The sequence below is a fragment of the Triturus cristatus genome, chromosome 3_1 (genome assembly GCF_964204655.1).
Source record: "Triturus cristatus chromosome 3_1, aTriCri1.1, whole genome shotgun sequence".
In the NCBI taxonomy this organism is placed as follows: Eukaryota; Metazoa; Chordata; class Amphibia; order Caudata; family Salamandridae; genus Triturus; species Triturus cristatus.
This window is the reverse complement of record NC_140583.1, coordinates 920,997,351-921,015,088: the sequence shown is the minus strand read 5'-3', so window position 1 is coordinate 921,015,088 and position 17,738 is coordinate 920,997,351. Positions and strand designations below refer to the sequence as shown.

Below are 17,738 nucleotides of genomic sequence, written 5' to 3'. Positions count from 1 at the left end.
ATACAATAAAATGAAAACCCTCTGTTTTTAGGGTATGCCTTCCTACTAATCCGTCGCATGATCAGTTTCTGCAGTACTGCCACTTGCATTCCTCCTTATTTATTTAAAAGGTCGGCTTGAACGGGTTTGCACAGCGGCTAAAGATGTAAAAGCAGCCATTACATGGGAAGGCTATTACCCAGACCCAGTGCAATGAACAGGCTGCAGGAATGCTAGCTGCACCCCTGGACAAAAGCATAATGCCCCCCACCACTTCCCCTTGCGCGGTGAGCATGAACTTTTCTGCGCAGAAGCAGCATCTCTTGAGACGCAACCTCCCTTGTCCTGCCCTAAGGCCGGACAAGAGGAGGCGCAGCTCATGCTGTGACTAATGCGGCTGGCCTGTTGTCAGTCTGTATGTGGCAGTGGGTGGGCAGACAGAATGACAATGGGCTGATAGACAGTCTGTACTAGGTTGAGGGGAGGCGGCTGCAGCTCAGAATTAAACAAGCATTGAAAATGCAATAGGTCTCACCTTTGATTAAGTTAAATCCAATTGTTTTGTTAATGGTATTTTATAGCAAAGCAAATGGCTTTAACTTAATGAAAGGCGAGACCTATTGCATTTTTAATGCTTGTTTGAATGTATGCTGCATTTTACAGCACACATAGAAGGAGGAAAATGCCTGATTGTTTTTGTGTATTAAGGTGTCCCTTCCCCCACAAAAACAATGATCCCTGCAGCACAGACACACTTGCACCATGGCGCAAGAGTGCCTGCGTTGCCTCATTGCAGCCCATTGTGCACCAGCGCAGTGGAAAAGGACAGGAATGTGCTGTATCTCATAGATACAGTGCATTCCTGCCCTTTTCTTTTGATGCAGGGCAGCGCAGTAAGATTCCTTACTGTGATGCCCTGCGCCAAAACCTTGTGAATGAGGCCTTTTGATTTTAAATGCATCCCTGTGTTGCAAGAGGTTTGTGTGTACAATGTTGCAATGGTATACAACTCCCAGGATTCAAACATTAGAACTCATCACTCTTGGGATACTACTAAACAGGTTCATCACACCCAAGCTATGAATATGCAGATTCAGCACTCCTGGGGCACAAGAACACAGGTTCATCATTCATGTGGCGAGATTATGCATTTTCTTTATGAACATACAATGTAGATACAATTATGCAGGGTTTCACATGTGGTGTAAGATCGTATAGTTGTTTCATTCTCCGGATATGCTAGTTAATCACAGGATATAATCATGCAGGTTCACCACTCGTTGAATATGACCATATAAGGTATTCACTCCTGGTGTTTGACAGTCACTCGCATAAATCTTCACAACTGAGTTAGTAAACTGCGCAAAGAGGATTTGCATGTCTCAACTCAATCTCCATTTTTAGGCAGTCGGTGATCAGATGGAAAAATGCGGTCAACATCTGGCACAAAGTTTATTTGGACCTGGTAGCTTTGTGCCCTCATTTCCAGTCGAGTCTTGATACACACACAAGATTCTTTCTTGCCGCATTATTAGAATTAGGTCTCAATGTTTTATGTTTTTTTTTTTGCCACTTCTGTGTTCAGTGTATCTGTATTTATCGATATTTACTATATATTACGCTTTGAAAACATGGAGTTGAAACTGGCATATTCCATATTTATGTCACCAATAAACTTGGAATTGCCCTCGACTGTCTGTCTGTAGCAGCAACGCTATATGCACACATAGAAAGAAACGATACTCACATAAAACACCCCAGTTTGATTTCCCCACACACCCGCAGCTACAGCCGCGTTGTAAGAAATACTTATTTCTTAAACTCTCCGGGGTGTCATCTGCACAGACGACGAGTTGTGATTGGCAGCACTGACGGTCAAAAAAGTAGATCAACTTTCTGTTTTTAATTTTCGTTTTCATAAATAAATGCAGTCAAGAAGCTGATGGTCTTACATCCGTATTTATGGTTAATAATTAGTAACAATGGAAACAGAAAACTTTAGTTACAATGAAAGACATGCCTTTATATCATTTTATTTGGGGTTCAAGCTTATCTTCACCCCCGAAGTGTTGTACGACTTCTCACATCTTTACAAAAATCCCCAGATAAGTCAGCCGAAACCAGAAGAAAATCTTCCCGACCAACAGCTGCTGAAACTCTGCGATCTGCACTTGTAGCGCTGCGAAGCCGCACCTGTTGGCCAGTGCCAACTTCAACAAATGCAAATCTGCGGGACCCGGGCGGCCGCTACTGATAACACATGCACGAGGCACTACATTTTTTTAAAGCATAGGGTAGTACTTACCAGCGTTTGTGAAGTGTACAAAAATCACAAAATATGCATGGTGAAATCTTGACTCTGACCCAGCCCCGGAGGGTGCACTATTAACAAATCTCTCTGTCTTTCTCTCTTGGCTGGGTGTGGCAGGGAGGGGCCCTGACATGCGAGGGGCCCCACCCAAGGGATTATCTATCCTAGCATGCGTTTACAATGGCTGCCTTTCAAGACTGGGCCAACGCACAGGTAAACAGAGACAAGCCTTGTTAGCGTCCCGAGTGACCTCTCACGCCATTCTGCAACAGACTGCGCTTCCGAAAATGTGCACCTTTAACCAACAAGAAAACACGCTCACATTTGAAAAATGGTTTACACTTTAATAGGACCTTAAATGCCAACATCCAAGTACATCGCAATAAAATCCTTGTTTTACATAGCCATTGCTGCTGCAGTATTGCTGCTTCGAGGCGCTATCGGCGTTGTGCGAAAGATATAGGGCATCCAAGCTAATAAAGGAGAGTGTGTAACGCCGCAAGTGAGAGATCCAATCCTGCTAGGCATGGCTAAAAGGAGACCGGGTGGCAACAAGGAGGGATTGACATGCCTTCGGTGCAATCATTGCACTGCCTTTGGCATAATTCGTGATGTCAAACGACGCGCACAAATGAAAGCTGAAGGCGGAGCTGTGACACGGCTTCTGGAATCGTATCGATTCCAAGAGCCCTCGTATGACGAGAGCAGTGCATGCGCTGCTTACATCCGGCCGAGACCTAAAAACGGGTCCACATCTGGCCTTGAGCCGTGGGCTACGGGCATCGGCCCCATGCCTGCCTTCCCAGTCCGACCCTGGACTGAAGATATTATGGAATTCCTGATGCTACTTCCTGGAACCCAAGACCCGCCCCACCCCACAGTACATCCACAGCTTTGTGTAGCATGGTCTTTATTTACGAGGAAATTGGACGGTTACTGTACACCGAGGATGTCAAACTGTAGGGCGGTCTTTCCTGCTGGGCCTGGATTGATGACAGGAAGGGGTAGGGGAGGTGCCACTCTGTTCAACAGGAGTATTTACTGAGCCCATAGGGAACTCAGACAAACATCATAGTGAAAACAGTGCTGTGTTTTTAGTGATTGAAATCCAAGTACCTGCGAGGCAATCTGTGGTGAGCCTTTAATAACACCTTTTGTCATTCATGTAGTGCAGGTGTGAAAAAAGGAGGGAAAGGCTTCAATTGAACTTAAAATTCAGACCCTCCCTTTTCCTGCTGCAGGATCAAACTGGGGGTGCTTTTACATTTTTAAAGGTATGAGGCTGCCAATAACATGTTGGCAGTCATGTGTATTATTGCTAGGGCTCCCGGTTTTATGGTACTTTTTTTTTTCACATTTCCGTCTGTATTTATCCATATTTATTTTTGGGCCCTTTTATCTGTATTTTTCCATATTTATTTTGTGTTTTGCGTATAAATGAAGTTGAAAAACTGTAAATTTCCATATTTATTTAACTGATAGACGTGCACTCATACTTTGATGTTGGTCGTGTTTTAGCTATTTGAGCTCTCAAATATTACATAACAATATCTCCACTGGTAAATACTAGCATTATGCCATAAATGTATGTTGACATATGCCGTTATTTAAAGAAATTTCCTCCTGTTTTTTAATTTCCCATGCTGCCCATATGCTCAGCTGCTGACCTATAATTCATCAAAGACACTTAAAAGGAGCACCATTGTCTTTATTTATCCGCATTTAAAAATAAATGCAGACAGAAAACACATTGTTTTCTGTCTGTATTTATCTGTCAAAATCCGTAAAAACGGAAAACAGGGAGCCCTAATTATTGCATGTTTAAAGGGGTAACTGATCATGCCCTAAATGTTTGAATTGTTAGATATGTTCAGAGCTGCAGACTTCATAGAACCGTTGTGAGAAAATTGAGGAGGAGCGGTTATGTTTTTTTTCCAATTGCGCTCCACTTTGTGTGGGTCTCTCCTTATGCAATTGTTCTTGACATTTTTTTTGCTTTTTACAATCAAGAATTATTGGGCTGCTGTATTCAGATTTCCTTAGATGAGGCAAAACCCTAGTCTATTTATGAAGGTAAAATTGCTTGCCTAGTTCAGCAACCCTCATTAACCTTACCTCAGTCTTTACGAAAGCACTTTTTTCCCAAGTTAAGGTCATAGAACTAAAGACAGGGTAGCTCATTACTAGAGGGCTTCTGATATCAGATGATATAAACAAAGCAATGAATACATCAAGGGATGGCCATATACACCTGAAGGCTGGCAACCTTACTTTTAGGGGCCTCCAGTCGTGCATGATGTAAACACCCTGGTTGCTTTCTGGAAATCTTTTTTTATTTTTATATTAAAAACTGAAGCAGATGCCAGAATGGGGATTGGCTGAAGAATGTTGCCTGAAAAGGGTACATAAGGATGAGAATGCAGAGCGAGATTTGGACTAATGGGGGCATATGCTAGAGGTGCTCCACTCAATTGCTGGCCAGCCTGAAGATGGAGAAGGAACAGCGGGGACACCAGATACTACTCAACCCGTGCAGGGTTCAGATAATGTCAGTACCCCCCCTCTCACCCCCACACACACAAAGGTAAACACAGAGGGAGGATAGAATTGATTGGCCCTCAACTCCACCCCAAGCTACCCCTCTGGACACCTGACAGCCGAGCCCTAGAGAATAAACTACTTTCGCACATGACGAGATCCGTAGCCAGTCGCTGCCATAAATGTTCAGCCAAGATCTCCTATGTTAGCAAACAGATGGCTCGCCATTTATATGTATGGCACTCAGCGGGTTGTGTTTTTGTGCAACATTACTAATAAAAACAAGTAAAAAGAAAAAAACTGAAGCAGTTCAGGAAACAAAAAGAACTGATCTCTTTAATGAAGCCTGTTAAATAAGCACGGACTGCGAAAGATTAAGAATGTTGTCTCTGTTTCAGTTATTACATATCCTTTGTAACAGTGGGATACAGGAATTGTAATTACTTCTTTAGCAGAGTTGAATGAAGAAGGTTGCTGTCCAGTAATGAGCATGTTAAAGAGGAGGTAGAAGGGGGACAAGTGGCCATACCAACAGTGGTTACCATAACAACTGCAGGATCAGCATGGAAGGATAGGACATAGAAAATGCAAGCAGGGGAAGCATAGCCCAGGAGAGAGCCACAACCCCATGGCTAAAAGCAGTGAATATCACCCATGTAACCAACACACGTGCTTTGACGCCTACAGAGGGAATTCTAGGGGTCCCTTGTAGGTGGTTTATCAAAACACGCCTCTATTCTCGTAAGTACCACTCCTAGGAAGACCTAGCGTTGCTTACAAAAGCCTACTCCCTCTCCTCTGCCGTGCTACCATATACCAGGAAACTTCTAGAGGGATAATACTCTTTGAACTTAACTGCAGGATGGGTAACTGTCTTAGAGCAAAAACTATTCTGATTCTGAGACTTCCGCCTCATGCACAATGTGGGAGTGGAAAGTGTGTTTACCACGATTCACGCAAACTTATATTATTCTAGTCTTGGGTAACATTAATTTTTATTTTGTTTGTGCCTAAAAGTCTCTTTTTATTTCGTGGGAAACAGTTGAGAATGACTAGGGCACCTTTTTTTCCCCCTTTTCTTTCTTAAATATTAATTCTGGCCCCTGCGTGTTGCAGTGCACTTGTAGTATGAGTTCTAGTTGAAAGAAGCAATGGTGGAAGTCCTGTTTGTCGGATGTGTACATGCTGCTTAGTTGATTGATGTTTGTCAAATAAATAATTTACCTTTAAACTTCTAAAGAAAATAATACTTTCTAAATGAACAGAGCCGTCTTATTAGTATCGACGCTGAGGAAACTCTATTAGCAGATGTATCATCAGCTGGAGATGACCTAAAACGAAATGATTCACTGGCAGATCGTATATTGCACAAGCCTGCTACAGTGAATGCAAAGCTAGAATTTAATCTCAATCAATTTAAGGTGGTGTGGATTCATGACTCACTGAGGTATTTGCTAAATTAAGCCAATTCTAATTTTATGAGGAATACTTAGGTCTTGTTCACACCCTCAATTAAGTATTTATATCACAAGGTAATTTAAATCACCTAATTCAACCTGAAAAGCTTTAATCACGCTTCTCCTCAAAAAAGACCAAACTTTAATTATCTGTCACATTGGCCTCTGGCCCTCGTCATTCTCACTGATTTAAATGCTTTCATAAATAGTGCAAATAGACTGGTGACGTACATGGTGGCGTTGTCAATCTGAATTATTCGAGGGCGAGTTACTCAGCAAAGCCTGAATAAGTTGTTCACAGCCCTGCACCAACTTAGCTCACCTGTCTCCATCGAAGCGATATGTTGACTGCTGACCTACGTAGGGACTACGACCTCTGAAAAGATGGGTGACTTCAGGATGGGGTGGTGATTTTGTTTCCCGGTTTTTGACAGAATGGGTTTAGTAATTTACTTTTAACATTTTATGAATAACATTTTTATCATTTGCTGCTACAGTATGCATAAGTGGCGAGTCTCCTACTATTCCCCACCTAGAGCGGCCATTCGAGTTCATGAACGGCCTCGATGTTAGTATCCTACCCATTGCCAAGCGAAATGAGGCTTTTGAAAGGGTTCCGGTATATCTATAAATGATTGTCTTTGTTCCTTTCATTGGCTTAAAGAATGCAGCGTAGATTTATGTTGAGTTTCCACTCGAGTGGATAGTTGATGCAGTTTGATTTTTGGCGATAGATGCATGCTGGGAAGGGCTCACCACTATACTGCTGTAAGATGTGGCAGCAAGGGTTAAGCCTTGGGTTAGTCTCCCTTTACCAATTTTTGGTAGTGTTTCTGATGATAAAAATGTCGTATGTTTCGAAGTATCTCAGACTAATTACATTTCACAATGTTTAATTAGCTGGGCAGCCTGCTTGGCAGTGGTCTCTAGGTAGACAGCTGGGAATGTAGTCGGCAGAGTTATGGTTCGTTGGGAAATAGGCGGATTGTATTGGATTTTGTATTATCTGATTTCTCAAGGCCAGTCTGACAAGTTCTAGTTCAGCATTAGTTGCTGTGACTGTATGTGGCCAGATGCTTTCATTAACTCTACTCCTATTGCTACCATGTTTCAACTAACAAGTTCAAAACATAATCATTAGATTCAGCCTCATCAATTGGCAAAATACATAATTAGTATGCTTGTAAAGAACTATGTCAACTATTGTTAGTACTGTCCTTGTCTGCTGAAACTCCTCAACTTCCTACGTTCACTCTTTAACCTCTCCAGACTGACACACTCTTCCGTGCTAGCACCTTTTCAGCAAACTATCAGCTAAACGCTTTGACTTCTTTAAACTGCTTGAACTTAAAGGCAATACACATATAGTACTCCCCTGCACCCCACAGAATCCTCTGCTGCAAAAGTACTGCCGGTTGCGTATCTTAACCACTTTCCCGTCCTCATGTCATCCTGTGCCCGTTATAAGTTTAGGTGGTATAAATTGCCAACACCACGGCATTGCAATGCCCTCCTTGGGGCTCTTAAGTCCTCTCTCCCTGTGTTTTAGTTCTCCCATCTGGCCTTTCAGTTCTCCTTCCTTTAAGACCAAACATAAAATTGTTGGGTACCATGGTGGATGCACCACCCTATCCGTGCTATCTCAGATGTTCTCTCCATCTCCTTTGTCTCTGATCTCAGACAACTGCATGTTATGCTGTATATAAAATATCTGAATTTTTTTGTTTCCCATAGTGCAATGTTTTCACTGTATGTTCACTTTATATCATGATATATATAAATATATATATACTGTCATCGTATTGTTCCGCTCGTACAGCCCCCTTCACCACCAATCTTTGCAACCACTACTCCGCCTACGATCTCATGCACCGCCTTGTTAATGTGTAGAGCGTTTGTGGTAGAACTTATTAGTTTGCAAATGAAACTTGGAGACTGTAATATTGTTAAACTGTGCTGGTTACATTTTCTTTTCTTTGTGACCTGGATATGATCTTGGTGGCACAAGAGGGGAATATAAGGTAATAAGAAGGCACGGGAGAGAGGTCAGGGTGGTCTTAACAAAATTAGAATATACGAACTAGCAACCACTGTAATGGTCTGCTCTATAAAATGATTTATTCTTGAGAATCTCTGTTGCTTTCACAATTTCATTTGTTGCTTGAACTTCCTAGTTTTAATAGCAGAAGACAAGGTTGGGAAGTTTGATTAACATCTGTATCGAAATTGATTTGATATGAGATTATAGTTGGCCATTGTTCTGCAGTTCAGTCAGAGTTCAGACCACTTATTTTTATGCATATTTTTTTTATCCTGGAGACGATCTTAGAAAATCGCATTATTGCCTGGGATGGTGAGCTGCCTTGAAATAAGTAAATATGTTATCTAAAAATCAAAACGAAACCACATAAGTGTGTTTTGACATTTATTGCATTTCTAATTGGGTTTCTAACAAGCCACCCAGAACTCATTTTCTCTTAGTGTTATTTCGCCTTTTCACTTAAAATTCTCATCAAATTTAAGAATGTTCTATTTCAGTCTGTGACTAGTTTTGGTATAGGGAAGAGCTCCTTGCGAGTACCTTTAATTTAGCTTTTCGTTGTACATGCCTTGCACACATACATTAAATGAAGAGGTTGTTTATACTGTGTCCGTTTCTAGCTTATGTTTGGGTTCATGTTTATTACAATGAATTTCTCACATATCTTTTAAATATATTGTTATGAAAGCAGTATCATAAATTCCTATTTTATGCGAATTTAAAAATATGAAAATAATTTGTTGCAATTATATTTCTAGGTGTTATTTGGAATCTATCGTCGTGTGATGCAGTAAAAATGACAATCATTCGTGATGCGCTATCGACTCTTACAAACACTGTGATAATTCCCCATTCTGGATGGAATAATTCTTCGTTTGATGATGATAACAAAACCAAGTTCCAGTCTTCCTCAGTGCTACGCAACACCACTGGATGCATGAGGTACAATTATTTTCATAAACAGAAATAAGGTTTACAAAAGTAGGAATACATTTTAAATTCTGGGCTTTTACTTATTTTTCACATTTTAATTGTGACTTCTAGGTCAAAAGCTCTGACTGACAGTTTGGCCATCTGAAAATCAAACGGGCAGTGAACGAACAAAAATACTTGGAGATGTGGGGAGAATGAAATGGATGTTGAAATGACAAAGGATTGTCTATAAAATATGTCACAGTTTCAGAAGGTAGTGCCGTTAAACTGTCCAACCTTCTCATAGGAATTTTTATCCCATGTTCTGCTCTGAGGCTTCTGTTTTATCTTACTTCTTTTACTAATTCCTATCTCATGCCTTAGCCAGTTGTCGCAACAGATATCTTCTTTAGACTCAAGGCTAACTTTCGAACCTCTATAGATTTCTTCTAATAGTAAATAGGAAGGTTATTCAGATGTCCCTAGGCAGCAGCAAGGAAATGGCCTGTACTGTAAAGTCCTTTCTAAAGTAGTGACAGTGGCACTTTACCTGCTTATTAACCCCCAAAGCATTTGTACAGACAGATGGAAGAAATTCCTGTTGCTTCTGATGACATGGTGCCGCCAAGCAGCTCAGGGGATGGTAAACTCCATGTAATTAAGCCTTTTACTCTTGACTGCATCCCAACCCTGCCCAAACTGACTGCAGTCATACAGTGTAGCTGAACAAGGCACATGTTGTAATTTACAAAACACTTATTGCACATTGAGCCCACAAACCGTGCTAGTGAGAGGCCATTAAGTAAAACCTGTTGCAGAAAGGGCTACACCCATAGCGATTTTACTGCACAGACATTTCAGTAGCCACTTTTAAATAGGTCCATAAGTCCAGGTCATTTCTCGTACGATGGCCTCCATTGCGACAGTTGTCCAATTGATGAACTATTGGAAGATTCAAAGAAACGTGATTGCATATTGTGGAAATTTTGTTACCAAAATATTGACCTGCTTTGCATTCTGTCCCCAAAGATCATTGTAAGAGTAATCACTTGAGACTTCATACCAAGGAACTTAGTAACCATGTGTAGGAAAGTACCCCTTTTGGCATGGTTACCCCCCACTTTTTGACTGACTCTGATGCATCTTTGACTGAATGTGCCCTGGGTTCCTTCTAACTAGGCTCCCAGTATCTGTGTTCTTTCCCAAAACTGTACTTTTGTTTCCACAGTTGGCACACCTCTGGCCCACATATACGTCTCTTGTAAAAGGTACCAGTGGTACCAAGGGCATTGTGACCAGAGAGGGTCTCCAAGGGCTGAAGCATGTATTGTGCCATCCTTAGAAACCTCTCACCAAACACATGCACACTGTCACTGCAGCCTGCATGTTGTTGTGTAGATAAAAGTGAGGAGTCTACCTGCCACACATCCCCGTGTGCCAGGCCTACCAGCACTGCAAGAGGCATGGGCAAGTCACCCCTACAGCAGGCCTTACAGACCTAAGGCAGGGTGCACTATACCTCATGTGAGGGCATAACTGCATGAACAGATATGCCCTTATAGTGTCCAAGTCCATTCTTAGACATTATAAGTGCACATTGAAGCCATACTGAGGACATGGGCTGGGAGCTTGTCACTACGAGTTCCACAGATCCATGATGGCTTCACCGAATTCCAAGATGTTTGGTACCAAACATCTCCGATTAATGAGCCCATACTGATGCCAGTGCTGGATTAATTAATAAATGCACTCACAGGGCACCTCAGAGATGCTCCTTGAAAACATATTAACGCATTAGTGTGTGCCTCACTGGCCTGCACCAGCCTGCCTCCTCTAGACATGTTTCTGACACCCTGAGGTGGGAGCCTTTTGCCGTTGTGGGTCAGAAACAAAACCTGCCTTGGGTGGAGGTGCCTCACACTTACCCCCAAGCAGGAACAGTGTTGAAAGGCAGTGAGCCTCAAAGGCTTCCTGCCCTTTGTCATGCTGACCAGGGCCTCTCCAGCTAGTGGAGATGCCCACCTTCTGACCAAGCCTCACATTTAGCAGGAAGGTCAGTGGGAAAATTTGTAAGAAGTAGAGGTGAGTCCCCTCTCAGCCAGGGCCACATCTAAGGTGCCCTGAGCTGAAGTGAACCCCTCCTTTGAAAATCCTCTATATTGTTTTAGAGGATTCTAGCCAATAGGGTTAGGTGTATGCCCCCTCCCCAGAGGGAGGGGACATACAAAGGGTGTAGGCACCCTAAAGGTACATAGCCCTATGGCTACTACCGTCTAACCTCTGTAACGCCCCTAAATTGAGTATTTAGGGGTACCCCTGAACCTTAATCCTCAGATTACCTACGAAGAAGAAGACAAAGAGGAGCTGTGCAGCAGCGTAGACTAAAGCCGTCAACTGACTTGGCCCCAGCCCTACTGGCCTGCCTGCAGCCCTCAAAGACCCTTGTGTGTGGATGTGAATGATAAGGCTGAGTAAGGTGTTGTACTACATCTAATCCCTCTACTGAAAGATGGGCTTTTTAACAGGTTGTTTAGCAGTGCTTTTCCCAAACTTCAATTTCCAGAAGATCAACTCGTCTCGCAGTGAAGCGATCTCCAGAGCCCTGGGAGGGCTGCCTGCCTTCTAATAAGACTTCTAATCTCCCGTGGATAATGGACCTGTCCTGAAGAAAACCAACTTTAAAGACATAGTGCTCTGCATGCGGAACCGCGAAGCCAACTACCTCTGCACCAGACTCTCACAGCCAGAGTTCCAGTGGTCCACCAGTTCATCAAAGGTTCAACAGCGATTTAGAGCAAGTGTCCACCATAGGTTGACCGCAGACGGACTCTCTGCACAATGACCCCACCCCCAACTGCGACCTGCACCAGTATGCTGATTTCAGACGCTGAAGGACACCCCCTGCACCCGGAGGCCCTGGGCCTTGGGGGGGATCAACCAATGGTGTCCTGACACCCCAACACATCCCATCTTACCTGATCAGCTGTAGGTTTCCTTCGATCGGCCTCTTGGCCTGAGCCTGCAGCCTTTTTCCAAGTTTGAGATTGGTTGCATTGGGTGCCCTATTCTGTGTTGGCACTCTAGACCTGACCGCCCCTGTGCCGCTGAGGGTGTAATTTTGGTGCAGCCTTGTGCCCTCCCCCCCCCTGTGCTTACCTTAACCTTCAGAGACTGGGTTACAAAACCATGCTACTTACCTGTAAGTAGTACCACTTCGATTTACCCCTTTCTCCATTGGATAACATTCGCACCAGATCCCTCGCTTGACCTCTACACCCGGCCGTCCCAGTGCCGCTGGTGGTGCAATTTTGTCACTAACCTGAACCTTACCTGGTACTGATTCTTTGTCTAGAAACTCAGTATTGTAAATCACTTACTTACCTGCATATTGCTGATTGTGTTTCCTTCCATAGGATAACACCGTATTGTTGAAAAATGTCCACTTTTTACATTGAAAGTAATTGATATTGCAAAACGTATTTACATGCAACAAAGTATCTTTGGTTCTGTAAATTAAATATACTAAAAGTAATATTTTTACAAAACATTGGTCTCGGATTTAATTATTGAGTGTGTGTAATCATTTCTTGCCTGAATGTGTACAACAAATGCTTTGCACTGCCCTCTGATAAGCCTAACTGCTCGCCCACACTACCACAAAAGAGAGCATTAGTATTACCCACTTGTGCCTCTGTAAAGCCTTTGGGGATCCACTGGACTCTGAGCACATTATACCTTATTTTGGTAGAGTATATACAGAGCCAGATTCCCACCATCCCTGAATCATGTGTGTCTAAAAACAAGCACAACCTGGAAATATTAATAGCTGCTGTGAGTGCTAATGTGTGAATGGAGTTTATGCGATAGCATAACCTAGGAGTCAAAGTTGCCATTGAAAGGCAAAATTCAGTACAAATTGTTGTACCCACTTTAAAAAAAGACATTTATGCTACTTAATAATGTAGAGTGCACACAGTGAATGATTCATCCCATTTTAAACACTATTCTTGTAGGTTAAACACACCCTCTGAATTCGATCATAGGGATTTGTCACACATTAAAGCACTGCATCATCATCTATTCAATTACAGTTGCATACTTTCAGCAGAAGCCTTTGGTCTGCAAAAAGTGCCTGAGTCACTGAGCACACAAGCAAACATTCTGAAAAAGTGGCAGACTTCAGAGACTTTTCTGAGTTGGCAAGGAGAAATAGGGAGAAGAAATAAGAAACAATCCTGATTTGGCTCAAGATGTGTATAAAATTGTCCCACAGTAACCATGAAATGGCCAAAATCCTAATTATGCCCACAATATTACTAAAGGGTATTACCCATCAATGCTAAAGGATAATGAAAAGACATAATACGATATCTAGCAATTTAGCTTATTGCTCCCATTGTCTATGAAATGAGTTTACGTCAGTGGGACTGTAATTTGGAAAATGAAATAAGTTGATAATTTTTTTTAATGCTTTGATTGGTGTGCTTTGTAGAAAAATCCAATATTTATTCCAAGTGATACATCCAAGTGAAAGATGTAAGAAATGAAAGTTTCAGCTAACCTCATTGGAAAGATAACCAGCCCAAACCTTTCTGAATTCAGTCTCCTTTTTATAAAGAACATACTTGTAAGTGTTTAATTTGATTTTGGTCTCCTTCAATTACTGCTCTCTCCGTCCTTCTCTTTCTCTGGGCAGTTTCTTCTTTACCTGTTTTTCCCCAGACTCCTTCACAATTCCCACAGTTAAGGATATAGTTTCTGACATTTTATCCCTGCCAGTCTTCTGCTGCTTTAACTAGAAGAGAAACAACTACATAACCCCCACTCAGAAATCACTCAGTTAGACCCTGTTGAGCAGATCATCAAATTCAACACATTTTCTGCATTATGTGCGAAACATGCCAATGCTTGCTCTACTTGTTACAGAAGCTTAACCATCCTCATTTTCTCAACATTACCCACTTCGCTTACACTCCAACATCTCCGGAAAAAATATTGATCTGAATCCAGGTATTACCACCATCAAGGTAAATCTGGCAAGCTCTGTGGAGTGGTCTGTGGAACTTCCTGGACCCTAAGCTGTTACGTCGCTCATCTTACATGGTTCCTAAAACATAATATTTTAAGATGACTGAGGCCACCCACCCCATTGAATAACACACCAACATATCCCTTCTTTGGGAAAAACCATTTGTCTTTGTGGAGCACTCCATCTTGCCAGATCAACTCTAGAGCATGCAGATCTATCTGCTGGCACTTGATGGTCTCCAGAAGACACACAGGGAAGTGCTGTTCTTCCATTATACATCATCATCATCAATTTCATAGAAACCAACCATGTGCTATTTACATATAATTTCATGTAAGATACAATTAAACCATTAACAACATTTTAAAAAGTTATAAAGGATAATAACATGTATTATTGCTTGTTCCTAGACGCTATGGAGATTATAGTAGAAACATTTGACTGGTCAATGTGATGTGGTAATCTCAATAAAGTGCCACAGGCCAACACTCTGACGGATTTTTCTCCATGTGGCCATCTCGCACCAGCCGTAAGTTTTCACAGACCGCAAAGCGCCTAGGGGAACAATCTCAAAAATATTGAGTCCGAAGAAACGTGGCAGCATTATGCAATGAACCGCCTCGCCAAATACTTTGCATTTTCTGTTACATAATTCTCACTAGCAAAGACTCAATAACACACACCTAGGACAGACACAAAAACATTCACCCGGAAAAGAGACGTCATTTTCTGATCTCTAAACAAGAGGTCGGTCACTAAAACTAGACGTAACAAAGCTAACCGCCAACCATGCTATCTCGCCAGAACATTCTTCAGTCCACTCCTGCATTGAGAATGTGCGAAGCCCAGACCTGCAGATGTGTGCTTGCTCTTTGAGAGTGTGCACGGTGTTTGTAAAAATGATCCTCACACACTAGCATAGCTGCTGTCAATCGGCGTCGTTTTCAAGGAAGACGTAACGTAACCAGTTTAGATGGCAGGTGCCAATAAGTGCAGACTGCGTGCGCTGTATCATGCAAGGCTGAGCTCACGACAAAGGGAAAACGTGATGGGGTGGATAAATGTTGCAAAAGAGACAACAGAGAGACGTCGGCCAGCCTAGCTCGCTCACATCAGAGGAATGCTGTTTTAAAAGCAAACGGAAGAACATACTTGTAAAGTGGGAAAGTCTGCATGATATGACATTACATGTAAAGTGGTAAAGATGGCATTTACCAACTAACACTTTCAAGAAAGACAAGCCCGGGAGTGGTGAGCGCGTGCTCTAAAAGGAATTTTTTTTAAAAGCAGGGCGAAGGTGCGTGCATGCGCGCGCAACCTGCTCTTTTTTAAAGCACATACTCGTGCTTGTGGCGTGCCGGCGCGCATTCCCGCAAGCTTTATGCTACCACAAGCAAAAGTATGTGCTTTGAAAAAGAGCTGTACGACAGCTAAAGGTCTCCTATGCAGCGCATGCGCGCTGCGTAGGTGAGACCTAAAAACACAGCATGTCATGCTAAATGAGAAGGCAGTAGCATAAGGTATGTCTACAGTATATAATACCTATTTCTATGAAGAATTTTCCTCCTTTAGTATCTGTGCTATGTATCTTCATAATTAGAAAAAGAACACAGCTATGGGTGACTGAGCCAAGACATTTTCAGAAAGGCAAAAGCATCCGATTCTTTGATAATCACCACCATTTTGAGAATATCATCATATGATATCCTATATTGCATCAATAGATGACCTTTATAGGGGCCCTGCATCTATAATCTACCATAACTTCACGGCCACTACTACGACTTCCCATTACTATGCATTTTTTACTTAGCAGAATCTTTTACTTTGCATGCTTTAAGTTCTCATGCTTCTACATCGCATATACCGTTACTTAGCAAAGTCAATTACTTTGCTGACTATTCACATCGTTGATTGGAAAAGGAGGCGCTTCAGTTTCCGAACAACGACGTGCAGCTATGACGACGCCTGAAGCAGGAGAAAAGAGGAAGCACGGTGAAGCGAGGGACCACGAGGGTAGAGAGGTAAGTGGGGCAGTGTAGTTTTTGGGGTCATGCAGGGGGTTGTCTTTTAGGTTTTAGGGTTGTGTTTATGTAGTGTAGAGTAGTGTATTTGGGTTTAGGGTAGTGTTGTGGTGTTTGTGTAGGTTAGTGTTTTAGGGTAGTGTAGTGGTGTTTGGGTAATGTGTATGAGGATAAGGGTAAAAGAGTCAAAAATGCATAGAAGTTGTATACTTAGTAATATACTGCGAAACAAATGCATATTTAGTACTTTTAAATGTATTTGCGAACTAAAAGCATACGCAGTTAAATATTGCGTAGTAATGGTATTTGCGATGCAAAAACATTGTAGTTAAAACTTGCGAAGTAATGGTCTGCTAAGTAACATCATATATTCTGCATCCATATTACATTAAATATTTTGACAAACAGAGATTTAAATGAAAAATATGCGCTATCTGACCTCTTTCCGAGCTCCCTGTTGTATCTGTGGATTCACCTACGAAAACATGTTATTGATAACTTATCTCTTTCATCTATATTATAACTTTGTATTAGATCATTCTTAATGACCCATATCTACACATTTGTCTTTGATACACTTTACTCGCTCAATCTTCTTATAGTCCTCCAGATTAAGGCATTCCATAAAGGTTTTCAGAATAAAAGATGTGGAAGAATAAGACCTTGTGGATACCCACAACAGTAATGCTAATTAAATAATCCTTGCCTGTTTCCTCATACTCAAAATGAAGAGGCTGGATTGAGATTGGCCCAGCAGCCCCCTGCAAATTATGTTCTCCACAGTCATGTCCCCATACCCCTGTCCCAGTAATCATGCATTTTGTATTGTACAGAGCATTTATGCCAACGTTTATATCTTCATTTTGAGTCAAAGCTAAAAACTGGCTCCTGAATCTAGGCAAACTGTCTCTTAATAACCAGTAAATGACCTCAATTTAATGGAGAGTCAAATTGATTTTTCAAGTAAGAGAAAGCTTTTACTCTGTGTGTTATGTTCCTGATATGTATCTTTCTTGTTAATCCATTCTTTCGAACTTTAACCTTTATATGGGACTTGAAAAAAATGGTGTTGCGGTCCAAACTCTCCAAACACCATTTATTGAGGTACTGATGACGATTAGCTCTTCTTTCTTGTAGTCTGGTAATGCCTGGTTCTCCCTCCCTCAAGTATTTCTCCCAGTTTTTTAGTATGTTACATAATTGGGAGGGGAGCCATGATGCAAGGGACATCCAGTGTATACGCTTAAGCTTTTAAGCATGTGTCTCTTCTGGTGTATTATATTCTACCAAAAAGATTTAAATGCATTTGGCTCAGCAGGTTACCTATATAAGGCTCCTTTCCCACCAAGTGCAAGACCCCCCTCAGCATTTCACTGTTAATGTAGGCAAAGCCCATGGTGAGGTCCATGAAGGCTAGGTGAAGAGAACTTGTTAGCACCACCATATG

General features: G+C 41.9%; 1 protein-coding gene across 5 annotated transcripts in view; it reads left to right on the top strand.

Moving 5' to 3' along the window:
- The window catches only part of PKP4 (plakophilin 4), a 693,496-nt gene that overhangs the window by 603,992 nt on the left and 71,766 nt on the right, over positions 1–17,738 (top strand). For all 5 annotated transcript variants that reach the window (XM_085645508.1, XM_085645509.1, XM_085645506.1 and 2 more), the window contains one exon: positions 9,085–9,268. In XM_085645508.1, the coding sequence (XP_085501634.1) occupies positions 9,085–9,268 (184 nt within the window). The remainder of the gene's footprint in view (positions 1–9,084; positions 9,269–17,738) is intronic.